Below are 18,392 nucleotides of genomic sequence, written 5' to 3'. Positions count from 1 at the left end.
AGTCACTCAATTTTATTCCACCTATTCGAGGGCTACACTGCTGCAGAGCTGTAATGTGCAGGCTGAAAAACTTTCAGGCAGTGCTATTGCCCGCATCTCAACTCTGGAAGGTCCTTGTGCCTTAAAAGGAGAAAAACTGCTTTTAGGTAGTTCTGGTGTTTGTTTGGGTTTTGTTTGTTGTATTTGGGTTTTTTTAAAATATGATCTTTCATTGCTCCAGCCCCCCAGAAGCAACACAGCCAAAAGGCCAAACATATTACTCCAGGCTGCTGCACTGCACTATGGCCAATGAATCCTGGCTAGTTCAGAGAAGAGACAGTAAAGGTGGCATCTGCCTGCAGAAGAATGTCTTGATTGCACCCTAAATTAGAGGACAGACATATGACAAAGAACTCTCCAATTCTCCATTCCAAATGCCTGCACAAGAAAAATTCTGAAACACTCATACTACTATGTTCTAAAGAATTCACATAACTTTTGGAAACATCTGCATAATCTAATGCATTCCCAAATATTACAAATATTCTCTGGAAGTGACAAATTTATACAGAGAGCAAATTGATTATTAGGCAAGTAATAGTCAGAAGGATTTTTCCTACAGAAAAATCTACCCTGGAATTTCTGAAAAACAGGTGATAGAACATGAATTGAAGCTAGTAGGCTTCTTTTTGCATTTGGTATCCAGCCATCTTCAAAATTACCCATACAATCAAAAAGTACCTTTTTGACATCTCAGGTGAAGGAAACTAAAAGTACTATACAAACCAGGTTTTGGAACACTGTATAAACACATTCCATGCACAATCTTAAAAAAATCTCACAATAAAATTATTAAAGAGCAAGACAGACAACTGAATGCTCCCTACACATGCAGGACCAAAGATAAAATTTTAGAAACGGGTAAAAGAATGAAATTCTACCAAAAAAAGGAATGGAAGAAAGGAGGAAAAAAATTCATGCACAGAAAGACAGATGTCTTGGAATATGACTTCTGATAACAAAATACACAAGTCTTTATAAACATCCCAGTAAAGTGGGTAATAATAATAATAAAATGCTACATAGGTCTCTCAACAGAAAGGTATTTTCTGCTTTAATACTTGTACTGCCAGGTTCCCTGAAGTCATATTTCAAAACATTCCTACTCTGTCTGGTCTGTACCTTTTTTATTGCCATATATGAGTCGCTCTTCAGATGGAGAGTCCAGAAAAAAAGGAAGTGAACGATGGAGAAAAAGGTGAGTGAGACAAATAAAATATAGATATTTAACTTGGCAGTGGTAATAAAGAAGGAATGGAGAAGAAATGTGAAAAAATAAAACGGAAAATTGCAACACTTAAAAATGCATTCATCAAACAAGAAGTGGAATTGTTGAGTGTATTTTAAAATTTGACAGTAAACAAGAGAAAGCTTGAAAGTCAACAGTTAAAAAAAAATCCATTCACACAGAAAGATAAAGCGTAGACAGTACCTAGGTGGCATTAAGAGATGCATCTAGCAAAGAAATCGTTAAAGAGACAGAAGAATAAAATAATTCAAATTAGGAAACTGCAACTATTGTACTAAAGACATGGCATATGCGATCAACTGATGACTGCGCTTATGCTGGACAACCTAAATCCTAACATCTCAGAATAACACCAAACCCCTACCCTGCAAATGCCTGGTGTAACTGCTTTATGCTCAGTTTAGCAGGATTACTTGAATGAAAAACATAAACTAACTGTTTGCAGGATCATATTTGAGACTATTTCGAAGTTTTCACATTTCTGGCAACAATCTAAATGGCAGCAAAGTTCAAGTGGCTCATAACCAGTGCATTCCAATCTAAACCAGACAGCTGCTTAGCACAACACTATTCTGCTACTGAATTTGAACACAGTAGTTATCAAACACTAAGAATGGGGTCATGTCTCTAATATCTTTATAAATTATCTTTAGTGTTCCTCAAAACCTGCTGAAGCTTTCCTTCTCAGTTTTGTTACTGAATAAAATGAAGCAAGTCTGAGAAACTTTTAGGTGTGACATTAAGCACTGCTGTAAAAAAACTAAAAAAAAAAAATCAAGTGTGATGTGGTAGGTCTTCATGTTAATGTTGCTTCCTAAGCATCATGCTACAAACATCTTAATAATCTACCGTATCAGTCTAAAAGATAGAAAGATGTCATACTTCATTACATAAATACATATTATACAATGTACATATAAAAGTCCTAACTTTTATGCTTTAAACTCAAACACCAAGACTTAAAGTTTTATTTAATACTTTCTGTACTGTACTTTGTCATTATATCTGACTTGCACCTACATCAACTCTTTACTGAAGAGTAATCATTAAGAAATTTAAGATCTTATAATAAATTTATTCCAAATAGTAGCAAAGTTGAGTATGTTTCAAATTTAAAGTGACAAGATATTCTGAGAATTTTCCACAAGTTTGTTTTAAATATAAATCAAATATGAATATTTGCAAAGGATACCATTACTGCTTCTCGATGACAAACACAAAACCACAATTCCCTTCTCTGCCCCCACAAAGTGTCATTATCTAAAGAAAAAACTGAACGCAATTTTCTTCAAATTCCAGGTAGTAGTATATACTAGCCTAAGTTAACTGCTGTTTCACAAGTTATTACCATTAAAAATACTTATATATCTTAAAGTAACCCCTACCGTCAAATTGATCTTCTCCCTCTGTCATCAGTTCATCATCAGAGCAAATGCTCAAAACATTCACCAACATTTCTGTTACTGTATAGGAAAAAATAAATCTTAATTCATTCCCTGTAGCATTTAAAATAATTCCATGCACAAAAGATACAACTAGTCACCAGCAACTATAGTGAATGAACTTCCCACATCATAGGTAGTGGTAATTTGGTTTCAAAAATAAGTGTTTTTCTTTATGAGTACTGCCACAGAATTTAAAAAGCTCAGAAAAATAATCAGTTAAAAATTATAACACCTAACAATCAAGGAACACAGCAGAGCTTTCTCTCCTATCTTACAAGGAGTTCTTTTCTTCTTGTGTACTATTAGAATTTTTACATTAGGGTAAGTATTTGAATCAGATTTTATGCAAAATTTACTTAAATATGGAAACATTTTGACTGCTCACATTTAGGTTTGAAACAAGAAAGCTATTCCATTCCTGGCACCTGCAGGCATGTAGCAGAAGCACTGAAGCAGAAAAATATTATGATATAAATATGGTGCAAAGTACATATCTTTTCAAACTCCCCTTAAAAATATCAACATAGTGGATACACAAACTTGTCTCAAATAGCTTATATTTTTCTTTCTCCAGGAATCTCCCTATTCTGCCACTCAATCTTCCTACATATATCAGACTTTTTCTTAAAACAAACTTCTCCCCCTAGAGTGTTCAGAAACGTATTCCAAAAGTTCAGTCAGACGGCTAAACACCCTGTAAATTGCTGTCTACATTTATTCATGACTAATTCATACAGTCCCTGTGTTATCTGCTATGATATTCTTCTCCATTCTTGAGAAAGAGATCCTCTGTACTTCAATGAAAAGAAATAAACAAATTATTCTGATTTTTATTTGTTCAACACAAACCAGACAATACTGACACTGTATTCTTCATCAAAAGTGGAAGCATGTTATTTATCCAAAGGGAAGATAAACTACAAGGGCCACGATTCCAGCAGTCTTAAGCATACAGTAAGTCAATGAGCAATTTATTTAACAGTACTTGGGTGTCTCATTACCAGCATCATAACAAAAGCAAAATAAACAGTATTAACCCTTTGCTGTTGAAAAGTCATCTACTGCATCATCAGGTAAGAGAGACAGAAACAAAAAATCTCCTTTCAAATGTCAGGTCTCTCAATTTAAAAATAAAAATATTGTTGAGTAGGCTAACCACACTAAAAATGTCCAAATTATTTGCGTTTAACTGCTCACTAAAGACAATATAAACAAATCTGGAATCCTAGGTTTATAGAACTGTAAATATATCATCTCAAGAATACTTTCCAAAGGAATTTAAAGAGTTTTCCAGGTTTCTTTTATAAAAAGAGCAGTTCCTGTCATAGAAGGTTTTTAAACAGATCCAAATAGCCTCTAACCTCATTGCTTTTTAACTGAACACTACTTGAAGCCCCAGTGTCCTAGATTCAGAGGAACTGAAAAAAAAAAAGAGAAAGAAAAAAAGAGGATCTATGCTAAATTATCTATTTTACAAGAAAAAATTAATTGAAAAAGTTATCTTTAATGAAGGTCAAGCTGTTATAACTGTACTGAAAAGTTAAAATTTTACATGAACATCTCAACACAGTTTGTACCTATAACTATACAAGATTAATAATGTATATAACCTAGCATTTTGTAGAACATGAACAATTTTCATATTGACTTCAAATGCAATTCAAATTAATGCAGGTATACACTCTCAATGGAAACTATAATTTCTGTTAACACCTCTGCTTTATTAGATGTAGTTTTAACTATCTTGTCTGAAACAGCTGAAGAAAACAACCAAAAGTTGTTTTGCTAAAACAACCAAATACAAGTTGTATTTCAGTCTATTCCTTCTCAGAAATGGCATTTTCACACACCAAAAAACCTCTCCAAATCACTTAAACAACTTCACCAAATCGTCTATCTGGTAAGGACAAATACAGATCCATTTTCACCCAAATAATGCAATTAATCTCTCACTAGTAAATACACTTTTTAAAAAACAACAACAACAACAACAAAAAAGCTTTCCAGCATCAATCTGGGAGAAATAGGAAAGATATTAATTGATGTGTAACTTTTGCCTACCTTTTTCTCCAACAAATGGTAAAGACCATGTGAAAACATCCATAAAATTTGGTAGCCAGTAAGGATGAGGAGAACAATTGAACTGACGAATATTCATCACATTGTTTTCATATTTTAATACAGCAGCTAAAATAAAATCCAGACATTTTGAAAAGAATGTTTAAAACTTGCCAGTACCACAAATGTACAGTCACAGGTTTGTTTTAGCTTTATTTCATACTATAGCCAAAATAATTCCAGAGATACTCTATTCTGTTTCTTTCACAGGATTTAGAGGACAGATTTCTAATGGAGAACTTTGGAATTTTATTGCACATGTTGCAGTTTAAGGTACTGTTACATGTCAATACAATTCTGTACTATCTTCTTAGTACTTAGTATCCTCATCCTATAATGAACAAAGATTTTAAAAGGTCCTGAAAAGGTGTAATTTCAGCAACTTTAACAAAATCCTAACTCAGAATAGCAGTATATCCAGATTCAGGTTTTATTCTTCATACGTGTCTTCCTACATTGTAAGCCTGGAGTAAAACCACAGAAATCTAGACGATCAGGGAGAAGGGGAAGCACAGAGAAACAAAAGAGAGAAACAGAAGCGTTCTAAAGCTAAATAAGCATTGATTGCATTTTTCCATACTTATGCTTGCATTACACTGGGAATAGCTGATGTGAAAAGGGATTCTTAAAAAGCAATATCCACAGAGATGGTGAAAAAATGTAAAAAGGCAGTTGAAGCTATTTTTATTTACACTTTCCTTTACAATCAGTGCAAGTAACAACACCTCATCTTTTCCTCTACACAGTTAATCGTCCTACATAAGTGGTATGGGTTGGGGGGCAGTTCCTAGGAGGCGAGTGGGAGAAAATGCAATGTATTTCACAGAAAAGAGGTCTTGGCTTCAAATGAACAATCTTTGAACATTTGGAGACCATTCATTCATCACATACTTGAAATGCCATACTTAAATTTCAGCAGGCTTTATTTTTAATTATTTCTGTTGTTGAACTTTGATCTCATCTATGAACAATATTCGCAGCTGAGCTCTTCTCTGTAATTCTGACTTGTAAATCTTTCCCCACACTATTAAGCATGCTTCTTCTGTGCAACTTTATGTTAAGTAGAGGATGGATAAAAAATAACTCTTTCTGTCTTACACCTCCCTAATAACATTTCCAATAGTGATCAATATTTAGATCAGTACTTGCTCTTTCTCAATTTCCCATATGTGGACATTATGGCCCTGTACCACCACAATTAAACCCTCAGATGCTGTGATACACCACACAAACTTATGCATCTTATGCATAGGCTGCTGATCAATGCTTCCTCCTTTCCTTACTTAGCTCACAAACTAAAGACAACCAGAGAAGTGAGAACTCACAGTACAGGAAAGCCTTGCCTGACTGGAAAACACCAGGTGATACACTCCTAAGTACTGAATAGCAACAATTTTTACAAAGGAAACATTTGCCCACACTTGTGCTTCAAGGTACTCGTATAGGAGATCATCATTTATGTCACATGCTCTTCTTCATAATATAACTTTTATTAATGGATTTTTTTTTTTGTCCTTGAATTTCTTACCTGGCAAAAAATTGTTGATATTAGATGATTTATCTAGTAAGACATTTTTATATTAATATTACATACACTTATTAATAACAAGTTCTTACCTTTATTATTGTAGACATCCAGGTAATTAGGTGCTGAAAAAATTGTTATTAATGATGGGAACCCTGTAGTTTGACTTTTCCTGTACATTCTATAACTGCAAAACCAAACAGATTATTTTACATCTTCCAGCAATAAGCAATTAATTTTTATTTTACACTGTGAATAATTTTGTGAAGGACACAAAGTACTTACCCTGCATCTTGTGCTTCATGTGCTCTAATGATTGACAACAAATTATTATTTTGCAAAAATTCACAAACTGCTGGATAGCTGTGAAATGAAAACAACTATGAGTAAAAGAAATTACCTTAAAATATGCAGTAAGAGTCAGCACTAAAACATCAAATAGATCATAGCATACTCTCACCTATAAAAGTATGAGCATCCTCTGACTGTATTGTGACTGAAATGCTCTTGTGAACTTTCATTTCCAAAATCTTCTGAAGGATCTGACCACAATAAGTCACACATTGGTCCGAATGCTGGAGGCTCTTTGAATCTATCTAACTGTTTGAGAAAAGGCAACAGCACAAAGACTCTTTGAATATTAAATCAGTAAGTTTTCACATTTGTTAAACTACATATCCATCAATAACAATTGTTTTCAGAATAAATCCCAACCATATCAAAGAGAAGTAGTTTCTGTATATTTTTTCCTCTCCTCCTCATGAAATAAGGCAGAGGCATGCCAAAAGAACCAAACCTGTTAAGAGCAATAAGATTTATTAGTTGTAAAAAGAAGGGAGATAAATTCCAGACTGATGGATATGTGTAACACAATGTCAAGTTACAGACAAGGAACAAAATGGTCCCTTTTCATGCACATGCCATATCTACCAATCTGGAGACACTACCAGAAATTAGCAAAGAGAAACAGTACAGAAAACAGGAATTATAAAAGAAAAACATGAATTATTAGCACTGACTAGAAGAGACTAAATATATCATTTAAAAAAAAAAAAAGAAAGAAAGAAACAAACCAGCCCTGAAACACCTGTCTGCATAACGGATCGTTTAACAATGTAATGAAGAGGTGACTTGCTTAGCCATCTTAGACTTCTTTCACATAGGCTTTATTTCTCAGCTATAGCCCTGGTGTAACGGGCCATAAGCATTTTGGGAGATGTCTCTGTTTGTTTTCTTTTCTCTAGCTGCAGATTTCCACTTGGAAACATCTGTTTTAGCAGATTGCAACTTTCCTAGTAACCACAGTGAAAAGGGGCAGAGGTAAGGAGGACAGCGCATTTGTGAACATAAAAGGAAAACAGCCTGCTTACGTAAGTAACAGTCAATCAATCTCTGGTGTCCCAGAAATGATGTTAGATATCCCGGATTCAATGTAAAGTTTATTTGATCTTTATGTAGCTGGAGTTTGTTCACAAGATGATTTTATCCAAGAAATGTAGGAACAGTTCTTTGATGGACAGTGCATTTATCTCACTTTACCTCCCACACCAAAGAAGATGACTTTGATGGTACTAGAGAACACTTAACTCTTCATGACAGGTTCGAAGGGAGGTTTGGTGAACACCTGGTGAATTTGAGTCTAACGGTCCATAGGAATCCATTCAAATATGGAACCAGCAGTAGTGCCAAGCTCTCTCATGCCCTGGAAAATCAGAGCTCCCGAGGCTGCCACCTGTAACATAAGTGGAGAGGTCCAGATCTTTACAAATTCCTGCCAGATAATGGCAAGGCAGGTATCAACGGAAGTTGTTGTTGGAATTTATTCAATATTAATAAATCCAGTGGTTAAACGTTTCCCACACTGGATGATAAACCTGGTATGGAATATTTCTTCGAAATTGAAGAAGTCAGTCCATCAACTTCTGCAAGAACCTGAATTTCTATAGATTAAACCATCAAGTTGCTAAACCTCCAGCAATAAATTTGGGTCCAGAAGCTAACACAAGCATTCATGCAAGGAAGATTCAGGTGTTCGCCGATTGATGTTTCCTGCAATACAGAAGGCTGAAAGTCTAGAAAGTGCTTCTAAGAAATTTTCTTGAGTTAGTCTTCAAGTATTCTCCTTATGACTTATGCCAAATGGATACAGATGTTAAAAAGTTTTGCTTGCTGCAAGCAACACACCTCTCTCCCGAACTATTTCCTCATAGCATCGGAACAATAATGTAGCCATGTCTTGAAGTAAGGAGGTCAGCTTGTAAAAAATAAATATACTTACATATACACCAAATCAGTGTTTCCTTCACTAGACAGTCTACCAACTGCATGGTTCTCAGGATACCTCAAAATTTAAGGAAATGTCACTGCAAGCTACTCAACCCAGATTGCATATATCAAATCAGAATAATCAATTTAAGGGTTTCCCTATATTAGGACAGCAAGAAGGTTAGTGGAGGACATGAGTCAATTCAAAACACTTGCTACTGATTTACTATTTCTGAATATGTTGTGACTATGGCAAAATAGAATCTCAATACAAACTAGCTTAACGTATTTATTATCTAAATACGATTAAGGTAATAGAGAAAGACAATTTTCTTCAAGAATACGAATCACTACACCTGGTGTTAAAACAGAAATAGCTAGTATATTTTAAAATACATAACATAAAGATATTTAAATCTAAATTAATTCATAGGTATATTATGCAGTCAAGGCTACTGAACTGAAGTGCATCGTACCTCCACAGGGATGTTCAAATTCAGGAGTAGCAAAACCTTGAAGGTAGATCAAGGTACAGCAAATTAAAACTGTTTTACTTTTGAGGCAAAAGACCTTCACAGAAGTTTCATATACTCGAAGATACAGACACCAGTTTTAATTAAACTGTCCTAATTTTCCTGAATAACATCACATAGTAAAGACCCCCCAAAAATTTGAATGCCAATGAAGAGTGGCAGTCACCTTACATATTACTAAAGAAAAAGAAATTTGTTCAGACCACAGAAAGGAAGCAAGGTACTATAAAGACAGATTCCCAGTAGCATCCCATATATTTCAAGGCACTAGGCTGTGATCAAGCCTCAGTATCACCTAGAACTAAACAAAAGAATTACCATCTGTTGTAAATGAGGAGGAAAATTCTCTGACTTTCTTCTTTAAATTAAGAGTGTCCATAATCTTATCTGGACAATTCCCTCCTTATAAATCACTAGGCTTAAAATCACAATTCCTGGAATTTTGTTTCAGTGGAAGTCTTGACAGTGTAAATGGAACCAACTAAACAGCATCTGTAAGTTGACTGACGTGTGTCTGAAAGACACACTCTTTACCAAGCTGGGTCTCTTTAGCTTGGAGAAGAGGAGACTGAGGGGTGACCTTATTAATGTTTACAAATATGTAAAGGGCGAATGTCAGGAGGATGGAGCCAGGCTCTTCTCAGTGATGCCCAATGGTAGGACAAGGGGCAATGGGTGTGAGCTGGAACACAGGAGGTTCTGCTTAAACTTCAGAAGAAACTTCTTTACAGTGAGGGTGACAGAGCACTGGAACAGGCTGCCCAGGGAGGTTGTGGAGTCTCCTTCTCTGGAGACATTCAAGACCCGCCTGGACACCTTCCTGTGTAATTTCATTTAGGTTCCTGCTCCGGCAGGGGGATTGGACTAAATGATCTTTTGAGGTCCCTTCCAATCTCTAACATTTTGTGATTCTGTGATTTGTGTAAATGAAGTTCAGAGAATAAAAATCAGATTACTGCAAGTTTCACAAAGTTCCATCTTCCTAGAAATAAGAAGCATTTGCAGCAATCTTTCTGGTTAGGCTTTACTGTCATAGATACTATGATAGTTGTCCTCTCTTGGAAATAAATTTATGCCAGCAAAAATAATAATTTAATTTGTGTAATTTAATGACCTTTCTGAATGTCAATGATACTGACAAAAGATTTCATCCAGAAGAAACCGCATCTGCACAGAATTATTCTTTTTTTCTTAGGCGATTCTTACAGTGTTTATGGAGCTGTGATTTCTTATGCCAGATGATTATGCCTACAAGTCTGCAGAGATCTCTCCTTAATAAGAACTTCTGCTAATAAACCAGAAGGCTTGTAATATTATACAATTGTCTTGACTGTTTACAGAAGTCATTTCACACACTGTACCACAAGTATATGATATTTTCCTAGATATAAAAAGAGCATTTCACACCACCCAGTTAATTTAAATACATTTACAATATCAGTGCACGCCAAGCTCTAATGCAGCTACTGAAGCTGCTGCCAACTCATGAATAGTGGCTTTTCCAAGTTACCAGACGATTCTTTAAAAAACAAAAAAGGCCCAAAGAACAGTTCCAATAACACTGCCTTACATTTTCATCAGAAGTAATATACAATGCAGATTTTCTCATATGTACATATATATATATATATATAAACATACAAGCTTCTGTTTCATGCTATTGTAGCCTTAAGTGTTACAAAAGCACTTATGATAGTACAGGCCAAGATGAGAGAATTACTTTTTAATTCAATTTACTTGATACTCTAAAACATGATTAGCTGCAAGACTGAGACTGCAAGAAAAATGAACCACAATACTATTGTGACAGTGACTTTCCAAAGTGTTTTTTCAAATTATGTTTCCTTTACACTACTTTCCAAAAATCTTCGACCATGTTTCTTTTCATCTGTAACGTGACAAGTGTTAAGGTCTTGTTAGAATAGCACCATTTACTTGCTTTGCTTTCTCACTTCTCTTTCTCTGCACAATGCATATAGATTTCCATACACACTAGTATTTGCTTCGAAAATACCATGTACATCAGCACATTTTCCCACTTACACCATTGAGCTTGTGCTTGTATATATGCTTCCTCTCTGTTTCTACCCTTTTCTTCTCCTCTCACATCATTCTGCTTGGCAGCATACTATCTGTAAGTAAAATAAGCTGACATTCCAGCCTCTGAAATGGTCCAGACAATACAAAAAAAAAATCTGGTGAATTCAGAAATGAGATTCAACTGGACAGCAGCCTATAAATCTGAGGAGAGACAAAGGTGAAAAAGAAAAATGGAGCACAAGTAAAGGAGAAAATGCTAAGAAAATGATAAATACAATAAATGAAGATAAAAGAAAAAATGGGCTATCAATATTCACATACTATAAAACCAAATTAGGAACATACTTTTTCCTTCTCTCTGATAAGTTAAGTCTTTTTTGAAATAGGCCCCCACATGCCTTCTTCTATATGTAGATAAACAACTTTTTTCTTCCATCCCCACCTATAATCCCAAAGCTTTCTTAGAACCACTTATTTACATTTTAAGCTGAAAGCAACTACACCTGAGCTGTTACTAATCATAACAGGAATATTTCTGATTAGCAAACACAGTAGACAAGATGTCAGCTAAGTTAACCAAAATAAGTCAAAAAGGAGTATGCAAAAAGGTAAGCAAATGAATCTGAAAATTCCCATCTGATACAATCTTCTCCTGACATCAGCAGTCTATCCAAGTTGAAACCAAGTTGTTAGAAACAGATACCTCATGTCATCACAATCTTTTTCCCTTTAAATTGCACATTACTATTTAGTGTTTCCATTGAATAATTTCTAAAACCTGTTTTCATTCTTCTTACCGATACACTCAGCATATTTACCACCGTGACCGTGAGAAGCACTCCACAGCTCTTACTTAAATGCCTACCAAATTCGCCATTTTAAACAACAATCTGAATTTCTATTATAGACTCCAATTTCACACTCATTCAAAACCAAACCAAAAAAAACCCAACAGTTTTCAAAGAAATATAAGAACTGAAATACAAAGTTTGATATACCAAACAATTTTAAGACTACAATTAACTTCTATGAGTTTTGCCCTGAAAGCCATAAGAATGCTAGCTCTTATCTAGAAAGAAACACAAAGCACTATTTCGATTGGATATGAAGCTCTTCACTACCTGTCTCAGGAAACTATGTGTACTTTTGGAGGGGGTGCTAGCTGTCCCAATGAGATCTACTAAAAGAAAATGCACTAGATAATCCAAGATACTGCTTAGCCTAGTTTTCAGTTCCCGATTTACATTTCCAAAAGAAACATGAACAGAAAACAATACACTGACAATTTCACAAACATGACTTCGTATAGCATCATATAAATATCTGTGTTTCTGCTTATTTTAAAATACACAAAATACTCACTCTCCTAATGTCATCTAGTGTATTAATTTCTGGTGAAAGTCCACCATGAACACAAAGAAACTGTTGATTTAAAAGAGCAGCAAGAGGGAGACAATCAAATGCTTCCATACAAGCATCGTAGACTCTTTCTGAGTATTTTATTTTACCTGCAGGAAAGAAAATATGAAACATTAACAAATCTGTATTAGATGGAAGAAGTGGTTCATAACTGTAAGAGCAAATCTCAACGTGAATGCTTAAAAAAATCCCAAAGGAATGAATATTTTTGGGTTTAAATGAGCATTTCCATATGCTGCAACAGCACGCATAATTTGAAGCCATACTCTCTTCCAGAAATACAAAATTTTTCATTCCTTCTTCTGTTATCTCAAGTGTGGAGAAACTATTTTTGTTTTTTTAAAAAATTACATAATTCTTTTGTGTTATACAATTATACAGTATACTTCGGTGTAAAACACTGTTGAGAAGTTTGTGATTTCTCATTTACAGTGAAAGGTTAAGAACTGCCTATAATTACACCACTTTTATCTACATCAAAGAGGGTTTTACCATGGCAAATGATCCATTTATCATTAGATCAATACTTACACAAGCCTCCAAATGGAGAAGCAGCTTACATCACCAAAAGAGTTCTCTTACTAGCATAGTTGAAACCAATTGCCCAAATGGAAAAATTAACTTGGCAGTAGAGTTTTCTTGTTAGCTTCACAATGCTGCTCAGCAAGTTACTTGATAGCCAAGACAGCAAAATAACCTTTCTCTCTCCAGGATTTTAAAATTAGGATTGATACATCAAAATTTACTCTGTAACGTATCTTTACCGACAGCAATCTTCTACATAACTTGCACTTCAATGCCACATTTAACTGCAAGCAATTCTACAGAAGTCAATGGGGTGTCCAAATGTTTGCAGGACTTTAATTAACAGACAAACATCTCTCAAGCAAAATGACAGACCGTTGATCAGCAGGTTGGAAGTAAGATAGTTTTGCGTTCTTAGACAGTACTTACATTCTTGCTTAAAGGTAAAATACTCTGTTAGGTGTCTGCATTCATGGTTGCCTCTCAAAAGAAATAATGTGCTTGGGTAGAGAATTTTCAGGACCCATAAGTACAGCACACACTGTTGAAAAACAAAGATATCCAATAAAACACACTAATTTATAAGAACTTTTTAAATTATTACTGAGAAACACTGAGTAAGAATGTTAACAGCTTCAAAAGCACGTACAGCTTAATGTGCCATTTTAGAATACAGCACTACTTCCCCAAGTCCAGTTCTGGACACGAGTTATGCAAATTGCTTATTACTTTTCTTAATAACAGTCACAGAGAATGCTGAAAAAATATTACTGGACACCCAGTAATAAAATAAACTCAGCAGAATTATACTGGAGATCATCTTCATCTTGACAAATAACGAATGTGTTTGTGCCTAAGGTCTGACTATATGATTCTAAAGATTTGCATAGAAGGAAAGCAGATATTTATTAACAGAGATTGAAGGAAAAAAACTCCATAAAACTATTTACTTTAGTCAGTTATATCATTTGGAGACCATTTTTAAACTAAGAATGTACAAAGGAAATTTTTTTTCCCCTAAAATTGATAGTTGTTTATTCAGTGTTCAAGCAGAACATATAGAATTATATTAAGTTTCCATATATCATTATTACTAAAATATCAGCAGTGAACAGAGTTGAGGAGAGAGCTACAGAACATGCACAATTTTTTCAGTTTAGAGTCTGTTATCACCCAGCAGTCTTGAATGCCCAAAATGTACTTCTTAAATTTCAAATCTGATTCTTGGTTTTTTAACTGAGCACAGAAATCTAAAAAATCCAGAGGTTTTGGACTACATTCAAGTCACCTGCAAGTTGTTGTTATTATTGTTCTTAATCAATGAGTACCCTGAAGTTATCAAAGTTATTTAGCAGAGAACAGTAAGTACACAAAGGAAGGAAGAAAACAAAGGAACACTTTCAAAACTGCAAGAAACATGGAGGAATACATTAATGACTTCTATTGTCAAGTTTAGCTAAACTAATTACTGAATTCTTCTTTTGTCGAGATTTACACATTCTCAAATATGTTACCTGTTAAGTACAGAAATTTATTTTTTTTTTACCTCTCCTGTACTGGCATATTTATTTTTTATTATTAAATATAGACAGACTAATGTCAGAGTTCTCTACATCCTGTTATTTCCACTAGAGAAAACAAGAATTTGCACACACATGTGAAAGACTCCATCTTGATCCCAGCAGTTTGTTATATACAATCATGGTAGTGTGTAATTACCTTTCCTTTTAGAAGTGATGACATTTTTAATTAAAAATGGGTTACTACTAAACTATCAATGCAACTAAAGATGTTTCAGGACAGACTGATTAAGAATATATTAGTGAAAAATCAAATTTCACTGTTTGTACATTTTTAGAAAATTTCATCTTCACTTTTCTGTGAAAAATCAAATAGTTTACCAGAAGTATATTACATTTCCAATCACTAAGATTTTAAAGTAACCACATATGAAAATTCCTGGAGGTCAACTTAAACTTCCTAAATATGAATTAAGGCAAAAACTTAAGTAGGAAAATTTAAGGTTAAAGTGGAAAACAAATGGCTTATTTTCATGTACTACTTTTTCTTTCTCAACAGGACCACAAAACACAGCTCCACCTTCATGCACTTGCAGGAATCCAACTTCATTTCGCTAATCTGCCATGTACTTCACTGATCTTCCAACAGCCACTCGGAGCACAAGAGAACAGATTATCTCAATGAAGTAAGACAAACCTTTTAAGAACCCTGTAGTGGTTTTCAAGAGTAAATGTAGCATATCTTTAGATATTCTTCAAGTTTATTTAGCATGTCAAATATTATATTACAAAGTAAATTAAAATCATATGAGGGAAAAAATCGAGCCTGTTTTTATTAATATATTCAAGAACATCCATTGCTCAAAAGTTTTTTGTGTCATGGTTGAAAAGCCTTCATATCATGTTTTGATATTTTAACATATAGTGTTGCTATGTCTTTTTCAAGGACAATTACATTATTTGTAATCATTAAGAACAGGTCAAGAAGATTAAATTAATAAGTAGGGAATGCCTGTTGAAATTTTTCCTTATAAATGACTCTTGACGCAACCACTCTTGATGCATCTCCTGTCTACCATCCCCAGCAACCCCAAAAGACATTGCGCGTGCTCTTCACAGTATATACCCACACATGTTATTAGAATAGCATAATTTTAATACAGAGATTAAGTATCATACATCATGACTTGCAAAATACCATTTCAAATGGTATGTCACTCTGTTAGATTTGGTATCTATGAAGAGATCCCAAGCTGAGGCACTTTCCAAGCTGGCCCCAGAAGAACAGTTAACTTAAAAATCATAGCTCTGAAACTAACTGATAAGAATAAGAGAATATATCTAGAATGTAGCTTACTTAATAAACATGCTGAAAATAAGAAAAAAATTACTTGGATTCAAAATATCTGAAAAATTAATGGCAGAAACACAGGTCATCCTTAGGGAATATCTGTAATCACCCCCAGAATTTTAGTAAAGAAAAATACAAATAAACATTTGATTAGATAAGTAAAATTAATCTACTTTATACATAAAACAGTTATAATAAATTAAAAGACCTTGAATTCATGACTCACCTGTTCTCCAAAAACATACAAACACACCTTCCTGCATATTGCCAGAGAAGCGGAATTATGTATAGTAAATGCTATAGAATTAAACTTCTTAAAAACTAACTAAAGAAAGAGGAGTAAGAATGAGTAAGTCTGGTGATTTCAACAGGACAGTCCAAACAGCAGGTCAATACACTCCTCTAAACGGGCCTTTGTCACAGAAGAAAGCACAGCAAGGAAGAATGCATTCACATGTTAAAGCAGACCTAAAACTTCATTTGAAAATCTCTGTGAAAGTGTGCTTATAGAAAAATTTAGGATAAAAGAGATTAATATATTCAGTTACCTCTATACTAAAATAACCTCTGTCTACATAGTCACCGAGGAAGAGGTATCTGGTGTTAGCAGGTGATCCTCCCACTTCAAACATCTTCATTAGATCAAAGAACTGGCCATGAATATCACCGCACACTGCAAGCAAAAATTTTGTTCAAATTAATTTAAAAAAAAAAAATCTAATAGAAGAGTTACTAAGTTATAGTTAATTAAACAGCCGCAAAGTACTTCTAATTAAGAGGAAAGGCAAGTATAAAGCAGGAATAATATAAATGTTTGAAGCTTCCTCCTTTGTTTTTCATTAAGACGCTGTCCTCATTAGCTGTGACAATGCTGATGATAACCCTACCTGAGTCCAGCAGATCGTAGAATATTTTTTAAACACAGTTAATGCACTGAGCACTGACATCATGAAAGTTGTCAGTGGCTCTATACTGTCCTTCCCAACCCCTCAGGTATCTTTGCAAATTCTCCTTGGTATGCATATTTGAAAATGCTTGTTGCTTTGCAACAATTTGCTGTGTCCATGTGGGATTGCAAAAAGCAGGGAGTATGCTTTTGTTTCTGAGTCAAACTAACATACCTTTTAATATCATCATATCTTCTCTTTGCTCAAATACTTTTCTCCTTCAAATAACCATGTTCACTATTTCAACAGTGGATTTTTCTTGTGTTTTTAGAGTATGAGACAGGACAAGACCAGTGGTCAGCAACCTAAGGCAGAATTGCCAAAGATAGCAGATGGGAGGACCTTGAAGAGCATAAAGCAAAGTCAGGTCATCATTTAAAAAAAAGAAATTTAAAAAATTAAAACATGGAAGAGACAACTGCTCCCAGCTCCTCATTCCCACAGGAGCTGCCAGCTCAATGGAAGTCAGGAGCTGCCTTCTTGCTTCTGCATGAGGTGTTGCTGATAACAATTACCAGGAATTTGAGAGACTGCCTTCCACTGAGGCAAATGTCACCGATCAACTGATGAATAGCAACTTCTGACTTCTCAGAGTTTACTGGTAAATGTTTTAGGGGAAAAAAAGTTGTTCTAATTTTGGAAAGAAATATTGGATACGGCACACCACACTTTAAAGGTTGCTATTCCCTTGGAGCAGACCATTTGTCATCATGACCTACAAGACATTAGACTAAATAGAACGTGTCCTCTTTTATGTCAGTTTTCTACTCAAACACTGCAAGAACTTAATCCTTCTTTTTCAGCTGCCAATATACCAGTAGCTCTGGGTAACTACCTGAATAAACAGAAATATAAAAATTTTAAACATATGGACAACATTGTAGTTTTGAGCTTTACCTGGAGCTTCAAAAGACTCTGAGTTCAGACAGTCACTTAGTGGTTTCCACCATTTCAATAATTCATATTAAAAAAAAAGTCAATATGGTCAATAATGACGTACTGTTTAAATGTTTTCATTTATGATACCAATAAATTAAAGCAAACTGATGTCTTAAAAGAAGCTTTTCAGACACTAATTCTATATATGTTCATTTAGAAGAAAACATTCAAATGAAACAAAATCTGATATGAACATTAAAAAAAATCAACTTTCATTATCAAAAATAACAGATATGCAACGCAAGCTATGTTCTATGAGCCTGGATTGGTTTCTAAATAAAAGTAGTAAAAGGACACCAATTCAACCTTTCTCCAGGTCAAACAGAAACATGAAATTACTGCAAAAAACCCTAGCAGTCAGTTCTGTATTACAGTGGATCTGGTCCTAGTGTATTAAAGATGCTAAAACAATCTTTCAACATTTTCCAGTACTGTTACCCTTACAAGAACATGGTTTTACATGCATTTCTCTGTCTC

At 34.4% G+C, this 18,392-nt stretch overlaps 1 protein-coding gene across 6 annotated transcripts in view; it reads right to left on the bottom strand.

The window, feature by feature from the left end:
- The window catches only part of PPP3CB (protein phosphatase 3 catalytic subunit beta), a 30,912-nt gene that overhangs the window by 11,912 nt on the left and 608 nt on the right, over nt 1–18,392 (bottom strand). For 5 of the 6 annotated variants that reach the window (XM_010178272.1, XM_010178268.1, XM_010178271.2 and 2 more), the window contains exons 2-9: nt 16,578–16,702; nt 13,588–13,699; nt 12,577–12,722; nt 6,837–6,976; nt 6,662–6,739; nt 6,469–6,563; nt 4,795–4,920; nt 2,674–2,751 (exon numbers count right to left, since the gene is read on the bottom strand). In XM_010178272.1, coding sequence (XP_010176574.1) covers nt 2,674–2,751; nt 4,795–4,920; nt 6,469–6,563; nt 6,662–6,739; nt 6,837–6,976; nt 12,577–12,722; nt 13,588–13,699; nt 16,578–16,702 — 900 coding nt within the window. The remainder of the gene's footprint in view (nt 1–2,673; nt 2,752–4,794; nt 4,921–6,468; nt 6,564–6,661; nt 6,740–6,836; nt 6,977–12,576; nt 12,723–13,587; nt 13,700–16,577; nt 16,703–18,392) is intronic. The other variant, XM_010178273.2, reaches the window with a different exon arrangement.

Source organism: Antrostomus carolinensis, unplaced genomic scaffold (assembly GCF_000700745.2).
Source record: "Antrostomus carolinensis isolate BGI_N321 unplaced genomic scaffold, ASM70074v2 scaffold13881, whole genome shotgun sequence".
Taxonomy (NCBI): Eukaryota; Metazoa; Chordata; class Aves; order Caprimulgiformes; family Caprimulgidae; genus Antrostomus; species Antrostomus carolinensis.
Note: the sequence above shows the minus strand (reverse complement) of the source record. Positions and strands in the feature narration are given on the sequence as shown.